Below are 18,896 nucleotides of genomic sequence, written 5' to 3'. Positions count from 1 at the left end.
CACATCTGTGGACAGTTATTTTAACTCCAATTTGGGTTACTATATCATTGTTATGTTTTCCAAGTCATTTGAGGACAGCATCAGTTGACTGATAGCAACATGGATACTCTGTTGTTACTCTCTGTGAAAAACTTCTTCAAAGAGGTCAATCAAGGTAAAAAACAAAAAATATTACAGTAACATATTAGTTTATGTTTTATAAATTAAAATTTTTAGTAAAATGTAGTTTTTGTACACCAAAATCCAACTGTCCACATATGTAGACATCATGCAACAGTGGAGTCAGATTGCATTATGTCTGATTTCTGTAACATGCTAGTATATCTATTCTACTTTTTCCAAGGATGTGATGAACTGTATATTATTTATAAAACAGACATTTAACAATTATATACACATAAATATAACAATGCAAAAGTGCATATTACAGCATTAAATAGTAACTTTTGACTTTTGTGGCCTTTAAGAAATAATAAGTATTGTACTCACATAATGTAAAGAAATCAATTTTAACAAGAACCATCTAATCTGTTACATGTTGGATGTTGATATGATAAAACAGACAATTCAACATGAAGTTAGATAAGGATAAAAACATGCAACTGGGTTTCCGCATACATCTAACTATAGTTATAAATACCACCATGAGTGATTTTCCTCAGTTTGTTCCTAAAATGTGTTTTATTGTTAATTTTCAACTATTCAGCTTAAATACATAGCATAGCATGACATAAACATATCCCACATTGTCAGGTGCGGCATTTTACTCCTCAGTTGCATGTTGTCTACATACGTGGACAGTCAAATAATTTCAAAATATGTAAATGGATTTGTATTTTAGCCCAATTTTGAGTAAATAAAAGAATCTTAAAAAAAAATCTATATAATATTAAATAATTCATGCATGAGAGGTTACTACTGGTTTTATATTGTACGTTTGTAATCGCTGTAAATATTTAATTCAAATACCTGCAGTATCAATTTCACTGTTGCACAACTTTGATGATTTTGTTTTGGCAGGATTCCTTTATAGGTTCAGACAAAGATTAACTAACCATAATAAAACCTATAGACAATGTTTTTTTTTGATATGAATGTTTGCGGGCACAGAATGGATTTAATGAAACAACAAAAAATGATGCGTTTTACAATTTCTGCACACACATACACACCCCCTCACACTGAGCCGAAACCACATAAAAATCTTCACATATTAATTTATTTAAAATGAGTTGCAATGCAATGTGGGCACAAAACACTTGTACCATTACAGTCAAATAATATGGTTACAAAACAAACATATACATAATAAATTAATATACTGTACTGCAGTACCACGTGAGACCGTAAACATAAAACCCCAAACTTGGGAATTATAATGCATTAAAAACAAAAGGAGTTGGTTTAATGTACAAAAAAAAAAAAAAGTCAGGCATTTACAAAGGCAGCCTCTTTTCCTGTTGCTCGTTTTGTTGCACATATATAAATATAAATCTCTACTGATATGTCTGCTAAGAGACCAGAGGAGGGGCTCTGGACTGAGACGAGATCCTCCAGCAACCGCCATTTCATTATTAAACAAAATAAGGTTTACATGGTTGCTGTCGTGACCATTTTCATTTAACCTTTTGTAAGACTATTTTTGATTATTTAAGGGATGTTTTCTTAAGGTGGCTCATGTGTTTCACTGCCACAAGACTTCTGATGTTGGCCCATTTGATATCTTTAACAGTTAAATTTTTTATTTTTATTTTTTTAAATTAAGTACTCATTTGCTTTGAGTTTTCTGGTTTCCATTGCAACATGCACTCGTCCCTTTAGTGTGATATAAATCTGTCAGTAAACAAACAGATTTTTCATTATTAGAAATGTGTTTGCAGCAGTAAAGTGCCTGTAGCACATGCTAGGTTGTGTACGTTTTCACAGCTGGGAACAGTAAAAATAACAGTTACATATAAATAGTTAAATATAGCACTAAAAGCTTTTGAAAGGATAAATAGACCCCTCAAATTTAAGCAACCTTTTGTGCAATTTTCCCCAACTTTATCACACCCCTTTTATTCCTCCAATGCTCGTTTTCTTCTAGCCATACGCATAAGAGACATGCTTAAACAATGTAACCAGTAAAAGTTATTTCCTTTTTCTCAACTGCATCTACATTATCGTCACTAGACTGCTACACCGAGCGGATGCTACTGCAGCCTCTACAGAGGGTTTCGCCCATACCATTTCATTGCTAGCTACTCCTACTACCATTAGTGGCGTCTCAGACTTTAAACATCAAATTGTGTTTTCAAAAAAGTCACGACATTATCAACATCTGTAATGCTACCCTGATTTAGTCAAGAGGCTACCATTTTTACCTCCACCGGCTCGTCCGGGTTTAAGAGAAATTTGTAAAAAGATAAAAGTGCAGCAAGTTGAAGTCTAGCTGATAAAAATGTTACCAGAAACATACAAAGACTCAGGAATGTCAGTACCTTTCAGGACAAGATTTTAAACTACTAACACTGATGAGCGTACCTGAGAGCTAGACTAGACCTGATCCGACAGAATGTGGTGCACCTGTGGTCGCTGGTGATCTGAAAGTTAAGTGTACCAACTTGGCGACAACGTGTAGTGTTAGATTGGGGGTGTGTGGTTTTAAAGGGATGCTCCAGTGATTTAGCATTGCATTGCAGGCAGACTCTGACATATTCTGACTTGGGCCCTCTGGTGCGGGGTAAGCTCTAAAACCACCGGGGCCCGGGCCATGCCTCGAGTCTGAACAGGCTTTCTCTGTCTTAAATGTATAGTCTCAAGCCCAAACCGAGATGACCATGACATCATCAGGGTGATTCTCTCAACTTTGACAAAGCTGCTGCAGGGCTTAGATCACAAAGTGTATTTTACAGCATGACAACAATCCTACATGTTGGCGTGCTTTTGGCACCACTAGCTTAAGCTCCACTACGCTAATCTAGTGAAGACGGACTCTTAAGTACATCCACCACCACATATTCCACTACTACATGACCAGATCACCGACAGACTAAAATGCTACCACAAAAATTACGCGACAGTTGAAGGATGAACGGATAGAGAAAACCCACATCTTATAACAGAAGCTTAACCACACAATTATCAAATCTAACATAATCTTAACGACACTATTTATCTAACGATAAGACCAGTTCAGTCATTTTCTACTGGTGCAAAGAAGTTATGCAAGGTATTTGCAGACTCGGGCAATGATGACTCCCGGGGAAGTGATAAAGTTGCTGGGGATGGCGGTCACTATTCGAAGGTTCAGAGGTCAATGGACAGCATTTACAAAACGATGTTGCAGTGTGGTCACAAAACTGGCAATTCCCTAATCTCACAAAAAAAACCTCCAAATATATTCTTTTGTTCATCCAGCTATTACTTTCTCATGTCATTACACTTTTTTTCCCCCCTTCCCTTTTTCAAAAAGTAAAAAGTTCCCAAAATCTTGCAATTTCTGTTCGTATACAAAATATTTCATTTTAACATTCAACTAATGGCAAATATTGAGCATAAATCCAAAAGCAACATGCAAAGAGCGGTGGGCCTATGACTTTGGATTTTAAAATTAAAGGGTTTTCAACCCCAAATGCATTATTATATGCAACTAATCAACACATGCCATCAAAGCAAAGGTTTCCCTACAGGAAAAACAGGATTTATGCTCAATACCACAACCAGCCTGGCACTATCAGATTCAGAGATTCCGCCAGGATTTGTTTATTCTGTCAGGCATGAACTACAAGGATGCAAATGCGTTTGATTTACAAAAACAGACAGATGGGACTGCATCTCCCTCTCATGGACCTGCCAATGAAGCCTGTGGAATCAAAATACACCTCACCCTTCTGCATTCAAGAGCCACTAATCAGGAAGGTAGGTGTTTGGACTAATACTGATTACAGGCATCCATAGACGAGTTATCATGCAGTCAGGATATACAGGGTTTTAGCATTCGGGCATTAAAAAATTAAAACATTACAAATGAGAAGAACTATACAGACTGAGGAGTTATAGCTAGAGTTAGTGGAGTAAACAAAAAAAAATGCCACGAGGAGAGAAGTCTATGTGTTGAAAAATAGAGAGGAAGGAAGATTTGGAGATATCCGGGTTTTTCCGGATTACCAGAACCCTCTTCTGATAGTCCAATGGATGGTTCTGGAAACAGGAGGCTCGCCTTTGGCTTTACGTGGGACAAAGAACTGTGGAGACAAGAGCAGATCAGCTGGTTACCAATGCTGTTTTGATCCCCAGCCGTGGCACAATGAAGATAGAGCTGTCAATGATGGAAGAGCAACTACCACGGGGAAGAATGTGGGGTGAGAGAAGAGAGAGAGAAAAAAAAAAACAGGTGAGAAGCAGACACGTGAACAGCTGCTACTACAAGCTGGCAGTAAAAGGGGAGCGTGTTGCATGTGTTTCAGGGTAGGTGTAGTGCAGCCACAAGCACTGCACAGCACAATGGGCACTACAGCGCACAGCGAGCTGGGGGAAGCTGCTGTTGTTGTTTGGGGGAAGAGTGTGACACTACGTGAGCGTACTAAGAGAAAGAGAAAGAGAGAGGGGCGTTTGACAGGGCTCAGAAGAAGAAGGCTGGAGGTGAAGATTCTGTGTTAATGTGTCAGTGCCTCACGAACCTCAGTTTCCACTGTTCTCATACCAGAGCTACCCAAAGGGCAATGCAGCACAGACGAAAGACAAGGAAGGTACAGGTCAACAGTGTAGGCTGGCAAGAAAAGCACTTTCCCACTTCCCTTTATTTAATATAAGTGCTACTGTTTTCTTTTCTCTGCAGCATCCTGTATTTCTACTATCAGCTCCCCTTAAAAAGAGGAGAAATTAATTTTGTACTTCCTCTTTCAAGCAACAGGGGGGAGTGTGACTGACTAATTTTTGTTCCTCCCAGAGTTTCAGCATCTCTCATATGACAGACACCAGCTCTGCGGCAAGTCCTGCCCCCTACTCTTCCTCTGATTGGCTAACGCTAACCCCAATCCCACCCTTTCCCTCACCTTAACCAATCAGAGGCAGAGTTGTTGAAACCCTGGCAGGAAAACTAAAATTAAAAAAAAAAAAAAAAACTAAATACATAAGTCACTTTTGGGACGCGGTTAGAAAAATCATCTTTCAGGCTTCTTACATCACTGCAATAAACTTGATATGACTAATGTTGCCGTTCACTTAAATCAAACGTGTGGGAAAGCAGATAAAAGTGATCAGAGGAAAGGCTGTGCGTTTACCTTTGAGAATGTAGTCTGTTAGCAGGGCAGGGACCTTCTCGCTGTCATCCCTCATGGCGTGGAGGACTAGCAGGGAGAGAGCAGCACATTGCATTGTGAAAATACAAAGAAAACTGCTACAAACCCAAAAAAAGCTACAAGCTGCAGAGAATACCATATCTAATTGTGTCATTAATGGTCCACTTTGTGTGTGTGTGTTGATACACTCACTCTTTGTGAGGATCTGGAGGTCTTCTACAGGCGGGGAGCCCGCTTTCTTCTCATAAGGGATTACCGTGGTCAGGTACTGAAAAAGAAAGGATCATGTAAGACACAATGGGAAAACACTGACACATGCAGGTGGATAATTATATTAAAAAGCAATTATTGCCAAATTTCTTTGCATTGTACAGTCTCCTACTTTGATATTAGATGAAATCAACTTCAGCGTTGTGATTAAATATGATGTCGACATGTGAAAATAGGATAAGCAAGCATAGACTTGTATGCAACTGGTTTCAACCTTTCAGACTTACTAGAGTAAATGTAAATGTTTATGATCATCTTGGCTTAAAACTAAATAGACAAGCTGCAAAATATGATCAAGTAAAATAAATAAGATGACAAGTGAAGGACAGAAATCAAGTTAAGAAAAAAAAAGATAAGACATATCTGAAGAAAAAGAGACAATTCAAATCAACCACAAAGAGAAAAAATAAGTGACCAAACACCAGTGGTGGCTGTTGAGGAGGAAACGGACATGCCCGTGGTAAAAAGATGAAATAAATAAGAAGACAGAAAAGAGGACAGAAAAATGTCTGCAAAGAAAAAAAAAAAAAAGTAAAAAAAAAAAGATGCGAGTTGAAAGAAAGAGCAGGGGCACCTGTTTGTCCCCTTCTGTGTTGCCAAAGGTTTGACGGAGGCCATTTTGAATGACATTGGAGAGTCCCTCCAGAGTGAGGAGCTAAAAGGAGTGAGAGGAAGGAGGAAAAAGAGCAGAGTAAAGACAGATACAGAAGTTTCTATATTAAAGGGAAGGAAGGAAAAAAGGTTTGGCACAAACCCTTGGTGCTAGTATAAAAGCAGCTCCCCCATCAAACCATCTTGTCATGCATTTCCGCTTATAAAGTGCATGTCTACCTCACTGACAGTCATTAGAAACATGCTTACAGGGCGTGTGTGTGTTTGTTGTTGTTTATGCCTCCCACACCGTGTCACCACATGACTCACCGTGCCCGGTATGTGTGTGCTGGCTGTCCTCTGGCCATTGGGCCCGGTTGTAGTTGTACTTCTGATTTTCTTCTTCTTCCGCAGCAGCTCTCGGTGCTCCTTCTGTCTGTTCTGCACCTCGATCAACAGCGAGATGAAGCTGTTCTTCACCTGTTTGATTATTTATACAAAACTTTTAGGATCAAACTGCAATTTACTTTTTTTGTATTGCTTTATTTATATTATAAATGCAATTCTCTAAGAGAAATCTATTTTTATCTACTGTTAAAAATAGACAGAGACAGAGTCATGACATTGAAGCAAATTACATTGTGAAAATAAAGCTGCAAGCGATTCACTGCGCACACACACACACTCTCTCTCTCTCTCTCTCAGGCCTACAGAACACTGTGACCGCTGCAGTCTGTTTGCTCACAACTAAAGCCTGTGATTGGGGGTACATCAGTGGTCGATCGGCGGTTGCCAGTTCTTATGTGTGAACTACACAAGGACGCATCAAAATGGCTCCCCGACACATTTCTGACACATCACCGACATTTGCCAGATATCTAGCATGCCAAATATCTGGAAGAGTTGGCCGAATCGATGTCCACATCCAGCCAATGAGAGCAGGCAGCTACTTTTTCAACTGCAAAACACATTTTACTCACCTCCAGCTCTCTGTAGCTCAGACAATCCGTGCTACCTGCGTGTGTTAATCCATTCTGTCACCCATATTCTGTCTTTATAATTGGTATCTCTATAATAACAAACAACAGCTGTTTCGTGTGTAGGTTCGCGTTATTTCCCGTTTCATGTGTGTTTTCTTGACAAAATGTGGTTTGGAGACCAGCGTCGGGTGTCAGAGTTGCTGTCAGCTCGCGCAGTGTGCGACCCCCTTTCACCGATCAGTCACGCAGTGTGAACGGCTTCAAGACTCCCGTCACAAGATGGCAAGTTGTGTAGTGTGAACAGCAGGGCGATCGGCCGATGCTGAAAGTCGTGTAGTCTGCACAAGGCATAAGGATGATTCAATCGATTGGTCACCGATTGAAATTGGCCGATAATGGATTTAACTAGTTTGATCGGTGGTCTCTAAAACAGCCGATCAGAAAAGCTGATCAGATGATGCAATACTCGCCGGAAAAATTTTCAACGGCAGATACGTACGTTTTCAGTCGTTTTAATATGGACAGAGATCAACTCTGATACGCAGCTAAAACGCTGCTGTGGACGGAGAAGATCGTATTCGTTATAAAACTGTTTAAAAAAACCAGAGTAGTGTGGATGAAGCCAAGTCAATGGTGACAGTTATGACTCTGTTTTCATGTTCAAAGTCAGCTGGATGGAACTTAACTTGGTCATTTTTGGACTGGTTCTTAACTTTTCACAAACTCGGCAGGCACAGATGCAGTATATACTGAGGGAAAGAAAAAACATAACAAAACAACACAAATAAGAAAGTACCTCCTTTTCATAGTCCAGTTCGTCTCGCAGGGCCAGAGCTTGGATCAGCTCCTCGCTGTAACGGCGAATGGCTGTCTCCACTTCCTCCAGACTCTCGGTCAGCTCAGATACAGACAGCTGACGCAGCCCTGAGGATGGGGTGTAGATATATTAGAAAGAAGTAAAGTGACGTAGAGTATATTTATGTGTTGTGCGTACGGGTTTGTGTGGAAGCACGGTAGAGTTGCACATGTGAAAATCTTCTTTTAAAAGTGACAGAAATTTATTGTCCATTCACGGCAATCTTGTTTGGTAACATACAAGCAAGTACACATTCAAGGTAAATAAGATTAGAATAGGTAAAGACATCACATTAAAGTGCATCCTAAGGTAAGGCAAAGAGCAAAGATGATGTAAATTTAAGATGCCAGTACCCATTTTTTTCCCCCCCATTTTGTTTTGTCATTGTTGTGGTTGTTTTTGTACCGAAATTGCTCTTAATGTTTCTGTGATGGACTGTAAACTGCCTTTGAGTCCTCTTTAAAGAGCTATACAAAAAATAAGTATCATTATTATTATTATTATTATTGTGCACACACTTTGAGACACTCATTACGCGCTGTCTAAAATGTTAAACACACTACAGTTAATATATGCAGATATCTGAAACTAAATCTATAGCCTTACGGCAAAGCTCAATACCAGTCTGGCATTAGAAATTGTGTTCAAACCAAATCTATGCTGTTATTATATAACATGTATAACGTAATTGCTGTCTTTTTACATTTGTTACACATTACATAAGAATGCGCGCACGTGTGTGTGAGTAGCCGTTTATTCATGTGCCAGACTGTGCGACCTATTACACTTCATTAAGGGATGGAGAGAACTGTCAAATGGCAGTAGAGAGTGAAAAAGCACCGCTGTCTCACAAGGGGAGGGGTGAGCACAGTGACATTCAAAGCTTTATCCGTTATCCATTCTCTTCTTGTAAATGTACCCCAACCAAAGCGGTACTCACGATCCTCGTAGCTAGTGTTCGAGCCGGAGCGTTTCAGGGCATGGAGGTCCTGAGACAGCATGGACAGGTCGGACTGTGAGGGACTCTGGTCATCCTCTGGGTCGGGAGACTCCTGCATCATCTCCTCTATCTCCTCTATCACCTAAAAAAAATAAATAAAAAAAATAGACAAATCACAACATGCTCACAATTTTCTGTGCTATTTTTGTGGCTATAGAGGAGGAAGGTTTGTCATTTCCCAGCTGGTTTTGCAGTTTAAAACAATGATTCCCGGTTTAATATATTACCTTTGGTGCCTGCTAAGCTACTAGCCCCCTTGCCAGAGTTCCACATTAATGTAAAGATCAAAGGCCTTCAGGTTTAACAAACAACAGGGCAGTCAGGCAGATCACTCCAGCTGCTGTGACACAAGATTAAGGTTGTTTCCAGTCTGATCTGTATGTCTCGCCACAGCTGACGTATGCGAAAGCCACATAAGCAATATCAGGGTCAAACCAAATGTATCTGTGGCACTGCAGCACAAGAGTCTGTTGTGAGTTGCTATTTTATTAGAGGTTTAGAGATTCAACATAGTAAGCTGTAATCTCAACTGGAATATGACCAGCAAACAAAGTCATTTGTCAGTTGTTCCAGGTCTGTTAGGTCTGTAGTTTGCCTCTCTGAAAACTATTTTAGATCATCACAAGATTTATAACAGCCTCTGAGGAAGAAATATCCCGACCAGAACGTTACATTTGTGTGTATGTGTGTGTATGCATGAAGCAAACAAAAAGGAACTGAACATGCTCTCAATATAATGTCGTGCTAAACAGAAAACATCAGTGAACAGGATGGGCTTTTATTTGCCTAAGATTAGGCTAGATTTGTTGTTTTTACATGAACCAGGAATCTGCATATTATGTAAATATGTTGCACAAAGGAAAGGCCCCCAAAACAGGAAACAAAGCAGCTTCCAGTAAAACCTGGAATTTGCAGTGCAAACATTTGAATTCAACAATTGAACTTTCAGCCCTCAAACAGCCCAAAATTCTGTGAAAAACACCGAGCACTGTGCTGCATTAACCACCAGTTTTTCCCTCTTGCTTAAACTTTATTAACAACACAGTTATTTTACAATATACCACCAGTTTTAGACATGAGCCACACCTAAATTAATAACCATTATTGGTATTGCTGCTTTTTTAAATAACATTATATTGACTTAATGCAAACCAAAGACATACTGCACACATGAAAAAAAAGCTAAATGTGAAAATGTTTTCTCTATTAAAAATGTCAAAGCATTACACAATTAAAAGATTTGATTATAGGCCAACTTAATTTTATCAGCATTTGCATTAAAATCTAAAGGTATCTAAGTAATTTAAGTTTTTCATCCAGACCTAACAGTGAATTAATAAAATATTTACTGCTATCTATATTCAATACCACTGGGGAAAATTAAAACGACATTGATTAAATTACTGAATTATCTTATCAACTTATCTTAGTAAGTTAAGTTAATAATACTGTGTGTTAAGCAGAACAGCACGAGTTAATTTACTTTCCTATTTCCTGTCAACTGAAACTCTGCTGTATGAGATTCCTCAGGTCCGATAGCTCTGAGGGGGATTAGTTTAATTTTGAGAATTATAAATGTCTGTTGGGCAAACAACAGGACAACTATCTTAACAACAGTTTACTGCCCTTCTTGTTTAATATTTTAGTGTTGTTGACAGGAGAGATGTCTCCAACCTCTCCCTGTTCTTTATAGAGGGCGGCGTGTCGGTCCTGCAGGTGCTTTGCTCTTTTGTTAGCACCACTCTGTGCCGTCACTTTCATATGGGCTTGCTTGTATCCTCTGCCAGCATCCAATCACAAGTGAAGAGTACTAGCCAATCACAGGACAAGTTTGACGTGGTGTGCTTTCTTATAAAATATACTTAACATGATCTATGAAATCGTGGAGTAACGTTAGATTACAAAAGATTTATTCTTCTGTGGTTGCAGGATAAGGCTCTGGCAGAGATGGATAAGGAGGAAAGTCCTGCAGAGTCAAATGAGTCCGACTCCGAGGAAGCTGCAGTTGATAAGGAAAAAGCACTGGCTGAGAAAGATAAGTTCAATACTCTGAGACATACTGCAACATAACAAACAAAAAAAGAAGAAGGCTTTCCTAAAGCTGTTTGCGCTTTTATTTTTCAGGGAAACACGTTTTTCAAAGCTGGGAAGTATGATGACGTAGGGCAGGACTTATCGAAACTGGCAGGGGGGAAAAAACGCCTATTTAAAACGGAGCGAATGAGACAAGAAGAAAGCGACAGATGACAGGAGGCGGGGCTGTGTGGGCACAGCTGCGGTGTGTGTATCAGCTCGCTGTCGCGGAGAAGAGAAGCGCATTTTCAGGATCGATACTGTGGAAAATGAGTACTAAAACCGTTTGAAATATTCACAATCGATATGTATCAAAAAAATCAATATTTTTAACAACACTAATCAGAACGTTGAGATTAAAACTCAAATTGACATCTTGTTAGGTCTAACCAGTGCTGTTCAGAGTTTACATGGCTCTGGGTATAATCTTGTCACAGACTGAGACTGTGGGGCTGGAAATGCTGCATCTAGAACTTGGGGGGTTCTCGGGCTCTGATGGGATGAATGGTTGTTGAGAAAATCGACACACGTACAGACAGAGACTCCGTCCTTTTTAGTTTTCCAAATGATGGGTTCCAAAACAACCCACGTGAATGCACCACAAACCGCTGTGAGCATGAAGAGTTACCTGCTCAGCTGTGAAGAGCGGCTCATCGTTGATGCAGGACACGATGATCGAGTGCATATCCATCTGCTCCCTCAGCTCCTCGTCGTCCGACAGATCCAGAGACTGGTTATCCAACTTCTGTCCATCGGGGGAGGGAGGGGAGAGATTTTGAGAAGGAGAGAAAGAAAGAGACAGAGACAACTTGGATGAGACAGCAAACAGGTGGTTAAGCAGATTGAAGGCTGTGGAGCAAACTGCTTACATTTGTGTCTCTTCTCCTGCAAGGTGACCTTTCAAAAACAGTGCAGAATTATGAACGCACAGGCTGCAGAGCGCACACTGTGTGTCTGAAACATCAGACAAGAGGACTCGTGTGTGTGTGTGTGTGTGTGTGTGTCTGTGGTACCTCGAGCTCAGTGAGGTTGAGGGTGGGCAGGTGTAGGGAGCGAGTGTGCGATGTCTTCCAGTCCACAGCCATCACGTTGCCATAATTATCTGTCAGAGCATTCCACACCCTGGAGGAAAGCAAAGAGGAGTTCATGACATAATTGGGATTGAAGAATAATATAATGAGCGAAAGGACAAACGATAAGTGAAGCGTTTCGCACTCACAGGAGATAAGACAAACCCTGTTTCCTTCTCTTTTTACAGTGACACTGCATTACTTGGCAGCGTTACAGCGGGTCCTGCAGTGGGACCACCCCCTCACCACCTCACTGTGTTCTTGCATCTCACAGCAGCCGCCTGAAAACACTGACGAATTCAACAACTCCTCAATCACGTGTCATTTATACCAATTTAAGTACCATATGTTTAGATCATCAGATTATTTTCTAAGTTTACTGATAATATCAGCAGAGTGATGTATGTTTACAATTCTCTGCTGCATGCAAGTTGGCAGAGAGCACGTCACAGCCGAGCAGATGGTGGCGTGGAGTCTGTTAAACAAACAAGATTACTGTTCAACTGTGAAAGCTGCCATCTTATTCTTTTTTTAAAACTTACTGGTTGCCAGATTTGAAGGGTCATTGCAAAAGGTGTGCATGTATGTGTACACCAAATTTGAAATAAAATCTCCCGCATCACGTTTTGGAAAACAGCAGAGAGAGACAGTTTTATGGCTTATATGCACCGCACATCGCCAGAAACATTTGAACATTTGTCATAAATCAGAAGAAATACAGGAAATACGTGAGGAAACCGGCAGCGGGAAATAATAAAAAAAAAAGGTAGTCTCCCGTGAAAGGTTGTCAAGTATGCTGGTGAATTGAAGTCATTGTAGCACTTATAGCATGTAACTTAATTAGACATGTCTAGCTGGGTTTAAATACTTATGGCCCATAGAATAATGAACGTATCGGGGAAAAGCGCCTTCTTCCACAGATTCTTGCTGCAATTGTTGCCGCGGCAGACACCGACACAGAGATGATGTGCACACAGCTTCATCCGTGTTGGCTGACTCAACTTTATCAGGGCTAAACCCAAATTTTTTTTGTTTACTAGTCCTGCTAGCTCTTAGCTCCTTTTAGTGGGCGGTGTGAGTAGGGCTGCAACTAACAGTTAATTTCATTGTTGAGTAATCTGTCGATTATTTTCTTAATTAATCGATTAGTTATTTGGTCTATAAAATGGCAGGAAAGGTGAAAAGGGCCCCATAGCCCAAAATGACGTCCTCAAATGTCTTGTTTTGTCCACAACCCAAAGATATTCAGTTTATGCTCATATAGGAGCAAAGAAACCTGAAAATATTAAACATTTAAGAAGCTGGAATCAAATACAAAAAACAGAAAAATAACTCAAACCGATTATCCAAATAGTTGCTTTTTAACATAATGGTCGTCAAATAATCGTTAATTCGATTAATGACTCACGCCATGTTGAAGTGCTTCGTCATACTCGACGTGCTTCCTCCCTTGCACAAAATATCCTTACTGCAGGTGTTGCACTTTGCTTTGTTGTTATCTTTTCAGCACTTTTTCAGCGTTGATGCAAAAAGTTAGGAACCGATAAGCAGAATCAAAATGCACGTGTCTTAACGAATGCATGGTTGTTAAAAACTGGTTCACGACACCTAACCCTACTCGCCTGCCTACATTGAGGGTGTACACTACTGTACAATACATCAGCTCAATACAGCATCTCCGTATCATTTTCATAGAAAGGAACGCCTGTATTTTGACGGTATTGAAAGTCATACTGCCAGGATTTCTAAATACCCTGATACTGCCCAAGCCTATGAGGCGCTCTAACCTCCTGTTTCACAGCTCACTATTGTTGGCATTACGCACATTTTCAAACACCGAAAATCAAATCTGTGCAGAAAATAAAAACTCAAAGTGCACACGCAAGTCACTATGTTCCCGGCCCTGCGAGCAGAGCGAGGGTTGATGCTGTGAACCCATGTGTCAGAGTGGCTCTGCATCGTCATACCCTCTCTCACACCCACACACACATGCAGGGATGTGTTTATGTAACTTGCATGTTTCCCCCTGAAGTGCTCATGCACAGCTTGGGGTGGGGGGTTGTGAGGGTTTTTTCTAAATAGGGCGAAGGCTGTCAGGAATTGTTTTTTTTTCCCTCTGCCTCAAGCAAAGACACTGTCTCAAACATGTGCCAAAATACACAATTAGCTTCAGTTCCGCTGACAGCATTTACATTCAGACCCAAGGCCAGTCAAGATTTCAGGGGACCAGTTTTCTTGTTTCTACTTCAACACCGTGCCAATTTGTCTGAATCTCTTGCTTGAATATATTTATGCGGATGTTGTTTGATCTTGCACACAGTGGGCACACATAATTCCACATGCACAACTTGGCTTTAACACAAACACATTTTGCTTTTTCAGCCCCCCCCCCCCCCTCACACACACACACACACACACACACACACACACACACACACACACACATTTCGTCCCTGTCACCCCCGTTGTTCGTCTGAGCCCTGGTCTTGCTGGAGAACTTGTTAAGCGCCTAGGCACGTCTTGCAAAGTGCAGTCATCCAGAAAAGACTCTCACTGAGCCTGGCACTGCTCTTTGGGCTTCACGGGGCTGCTGTCCAATTATTCTATTTCCTCTTTCCACTGTTTCTTTACCTACAGCAACCATAGATGATCTTCTCCCTGTCTGAGATGCCTGTCTACATTCCCCTAAACATTTAGTGAACCATTAGCTGCATTAGATGTTGCTACTCTTTGCTGTGACAAGCTCTCCCCGCTGTATTTATAATTGTCAGTGTGTATGTCTGTGGCAAAGTTGCAAATAGGTTACAAAATGTCAAGGTAAAAACCCAATGTCCAAGGACTTGTTCTAGTCCATTCCCAAGTCCTCAGTTCTCATGTCCAAGTGGCTAATATCTGTGATGTAACCTGCTAGATATTTATCTAATATTAGCTTCAATGTTACCACCATACAGCTGAAACAATTTTGATAAAAGGGTTAATTGTTCAAATCAGTTTTCAAGCAAAAATACCAAACCTGCACTAGTTCCTTGTGTCAAAATGTGCTGTTTGTCAGATAAACTTCTTTTGGTTTTGGAGTGTTGGTTGAGCAAGCAATAATCATCTTGGACATTAGGAAATTGTCTTTTCCATTTTTCCCATTTTTCTTTGACATTTTAGAGACCAGCTGACATTTAATCCATCAGTTGAGAAAATAGCTGCCTGATCTGCTGAAAACTGTCAAGTCTAATTGAATCTATTAATCATTTGGTCAATGAATAGTAGGGGAAAAAATGGACCTTCCAAGATGACCTCCTCAAATGTCTTATATTGTCCAACCAACAGTGCAAAGCGCAAAGATTTTCAATTTACAATGATATAAAGCAAGAAACAAGCTATATAAATGTAGAAAAGCAGAAAATCCTCACATTTAATAAGTTGAAATTAGAAAATGTTTGGCAGTTTGCTAAATTAACTAACATGATGAATCAATTATCTAAATAGTTGCTGATTCATTTTCTGCTCATCAACATAATGCTGATCAGCAGCTGCAGCCCTAAACTACTGCTTTTAAAGAACATTTTCATCGTCAACGTCAGCATAGGTCTATATTGACAACCAATTACACAATCCTGTGATAACATAGGACAAAGCTGTCTACAGTGATGGGACTCCCACACCTAAGTCCTAATTCAGTCATGTCCAAATCTCAAGTGAAGAAATACTTGTGTGTGGTGCATACATGACTAAGTTCCCTTTTGGTAAAGCAGGGGAAGCGCACACACACAATATGTGATCAGAAGAAGAGGAAGAAGGTGAGAGGAGGGTGATTAATGCAGCCTTCGCAGCTCTGTAGTTGCAGTGATGTCTATGCTTGGTGTGGGATTGATGCGAATAGCTGCTGGGAAGTAAGAGCATGGTGTCATGTGAATGTGTTGTTGTAACATTTGAGTGTATATAAGATACAACAACTGCTGAGGACCTCCGGCTGTGATAACAAGAGCTGCATCTGACAGTGTAACCTTTCAGAAAGTAACGATTACATGTATGAAACATGACATATTGTGTCTGTTTGCAGTAAGAGGGGACAACAGGGCTCCTAAAGGTCAAGTCCAAAGGTAATTTAAATACAGGATAAAGGGCAAGTGTGCAGGGGTCAACAGCCAATCACTTGCTCTCAATATCCACTTTATGGATCAGTGGCTTAATAGCTAAAATCAACCAATCTAGCATGCAATCAAGTATTGGTAACGTGGCATGATCCCTCCTCTCTCTCACATACACACACACACACACGTGCGCCCAACATTACTAATGTAGGAGAATTCAAACTCTTGCTTCATCCCTTCTGGACCAAACAGTCAAAAAATGTATTGAATTTGTCATTTGTAAGACTGTAACGTGTTTCTGCTTCTCCGCTTCTGAATTGTTATATTACGACAAGACAGGCAATTTCGTTTCACAAACATGCACTAGCTGAATAAACTTTGGACACTGATTGCAGCTAAGCTAATATCCTTCACTGGGTTACCTCAACGTTAGGTTAGCCTGGTGAGGCTAACGTGGCTAGCTAGCAAAGAGATTAAAAGTTAGCGTAAAAAACAAAAGCCCGCACAAAATGCACACTCACTCGTCGTCTTTCAAGTAAGTTTCCTCTGTGATGGGTTTAATGGGGGCGATGTTTTCCGTCGTGGTGTTGTAGTTTCGGAAACACACTGTCAGCTTCTCGTCGAAGTCATGAACGAGGTCCTCCATCGACTTGAAGCTGCAGATCTCCCCTGAGAAACTGTTGTCCAGGTCTGAGAAATCGTCTAGGCCCGACGTCGACTCCACATTTGAGTTCAGCTGGTCGGCCGACGCCGAGGACGGCTTGAATTCGTTAAATTCCTGCCAGTCCTCATCGAAGTGTGCTAACGGCGCCGCCATGACTACCGTGGGAGCTCGGATGACAGCCAGTTAGACCCCCTCGATGGTACTCTGGTTCTTGGCTTGTAGACACTGAGCGAGATTGTGAGACAGGGGGGGGGGGGGGGGGGGGGGGGGGGGGGGAGCAGTATGACGTCAGTGTGGACGCCCCTCCCCTTTCAGATACAGCAAAACAAACACATGTCAGCTGGGTTTCCATAATGGCTATGTTGTGCTGTGTATGTTAGCCTTATCAGTCAGAAGAGACCTGCACGCTAACTATAAATTCATAAAGCCAGCAGCCTATAGGAAAACAGCCCACACATCTTGCGTCTCTTCTGCTGTAAAGGCAAAATGCTTTCCTACTTCTCAGGAGGTTCCTAAATCCATAACAGCATAGAGGTCAGTAAAAAAGGCCTTTAAATGCTTCAGATAAACTGATTAAATGTTTCTTCACCATTTACTATAATGGTTGGATCTGAGTGAAGTGCAGATCTTGACTGCAGAATAAATACAACATTATGAAATAAAAAAGTCTAATATTTATTATAACAAAATAGTACAACTTAAAAACCTAATGTCATTATTATGAAATGTTCTTTCATTATGTAGTTTTTCCGCAATAACAGACTTTATTGCAGATCATTTTTATTTCAGTCCAGTAACTTTTATTTCAAAAGGTAATTTTTCCAAATTCTTCTTTTAATTTGATAACAATTTCCACCCAATGTGCCTTTTTTATTTCATAAAACCACTCTTTATCTCAAAGCCATTATTGGTCAGTCAAGACAAACAAGGCAGAGCTAGTTATGCTGTCTGCAAAGCAACAACCAGGTTAAAAAAAGTGTTGGATTATTTCACATTTTTAAGGTTTTATTATATATTTTGTCCATATCAATTCACAGGATTATTTACTTCATAATTGTTTTGGTTGATTTTTAATATTGAACACCTTGGGTTTACAAAGTAGATATTCTAACACATTTTACAAGCACCCATGCCTTGTGCACCTACTCCCTAAAGTAAATGTCAGGTTTTGTACAAAAATGTACAGACAACAACAAAGCTTACTCAAAATAACGTCACTTTATTGGCAACTGTTTTTATTATTCCTAATGGCATTGAAGTTGCCCTCTTACCAGATGGTCTGGCTCCAGACATCGCTTTCAAGAAATAAATGTCTGAATACAAAGTACAATTTCAACCCAGTGTCCTCCACTACAGACCTTGCTTTGCCAAAAGCAGTGATTTAGGGCCAACCTGGATCCCCTTTTTGTGTTTAAGGGTGGCAGAGATGAGTTTTCTGGGTATCTCAAACGTTGTTCTGGGGGCCTTCACAACCTCTTGCCCCATCAAACTTCCATGTGCCTTTTTTTTTTTCCAAAACCCTGAATGCTTTATTGAAAATATGCATACATAACACTTTTCCTACACAACAATACAAAACAGTACAATCACTTTTGTAAATAACACATTGAACGCAAAGCCACACATCACCCCCTCCCACCCTAGTCCAAGGAGCTTAGAGATGCTACAGTAATCCCTTAGTATTCCCCCACCCAGCCCCCTACCCAGCACCACCACCACCACCTCCGAGAGAGAAATAAGACAGTTAAATCAGAAACAACTCCCTTGGTAAACTCAGACAAAAGAAGGGTAGACACCAGGTTGCATATGAACATAGCATTTGCCACCAGCAGGTGAATGATGGGCTCTACTGGGCTTACTGGGTTCTATGTGTGTATGATTTGCCTCAGGTCTTCTAACACAATGTCGGGTGTGGAAGGAGGAGTCCAGTTTGCAGTCCAGGAGTTGAGGACAGATGTTTCCAGAGTGTGAATATCAGACCATGACACAGTAACCTACAGAAAACACCAGTGTGCCTCAAGGGAT

General features: G+C 40.5%; 1 protein-coding gene across 2 annotated transcripts; it reads right to left on the bottom strand.

Moving 5' to 3' along the window:
• Window positions 1-1,199: 1,199 nt before the first annotated feature.
• Window positions 1,200-17,109, bottom strand: LOC119908794 (fasciculation and elongation protein zeta-2-like). 2 transcript variants are annotated; one of them, XM_038726660.1, is made up of 10 exons: window positions 16,729-17,109; window positions 12,066-12,174; window positions 11,681-11,797; window positions 8,920-9,061; window positions 7,920-8,047; window positions 6,474-6,623; window positions 6,127-6,207; window positions 5,475-5,550; window positions 5,265-5,330; window positions 1,200-4,226 (listed from the first exon to the last, which is right to left on the bottom strand). In XM_038726660.1, the coding sequence occupies exons 1-10, from the start codon at window positions 17,022-17,024 to the stop codon at window positions 4,210-4,212; spliced, it is 1,182 nt and encodes a 393-aa protein (XP_038582588.1). In that variant the 5' UTR covers window positions 17,025-17,109; the 3' UTR covers window positions 1,200-4,209. The 2 variants fall into 2 exon arrangements, with proteins under 2 accessions (XP_038582588.1, XP_038582589.1); XM_038726661.1 differs by lacking the exon at window positions 6,127-6,207 and having other exon boundaries at window positions 16,729-17,106.
• Window positions 17,110-18,896: the final 1,787 nt, after the last annotated feature.

Source organism: Micropterus salmoides, unplaced genomic scaffold (assembly GCF_014851395.1).
Source record: "Micropterus salmoides isolate LMB-PRFRI ecotype aquatic unplaced genomic scaffold, ASM1485139v1 Ms_hic_scaffold_18, whole genome shotgun sequence".
Taxonomy (NCBI): Eukaryota; Metazoa; Chordata; class Actinopteri; order Centrarchiformes; family Centrarchidae; genus Micropterus; species Micropterus salmoides.
Note: the sequence above shows the minus strand (reverse complement) of the source record. Positions and strands in the feature narration are given on the sequence as shown.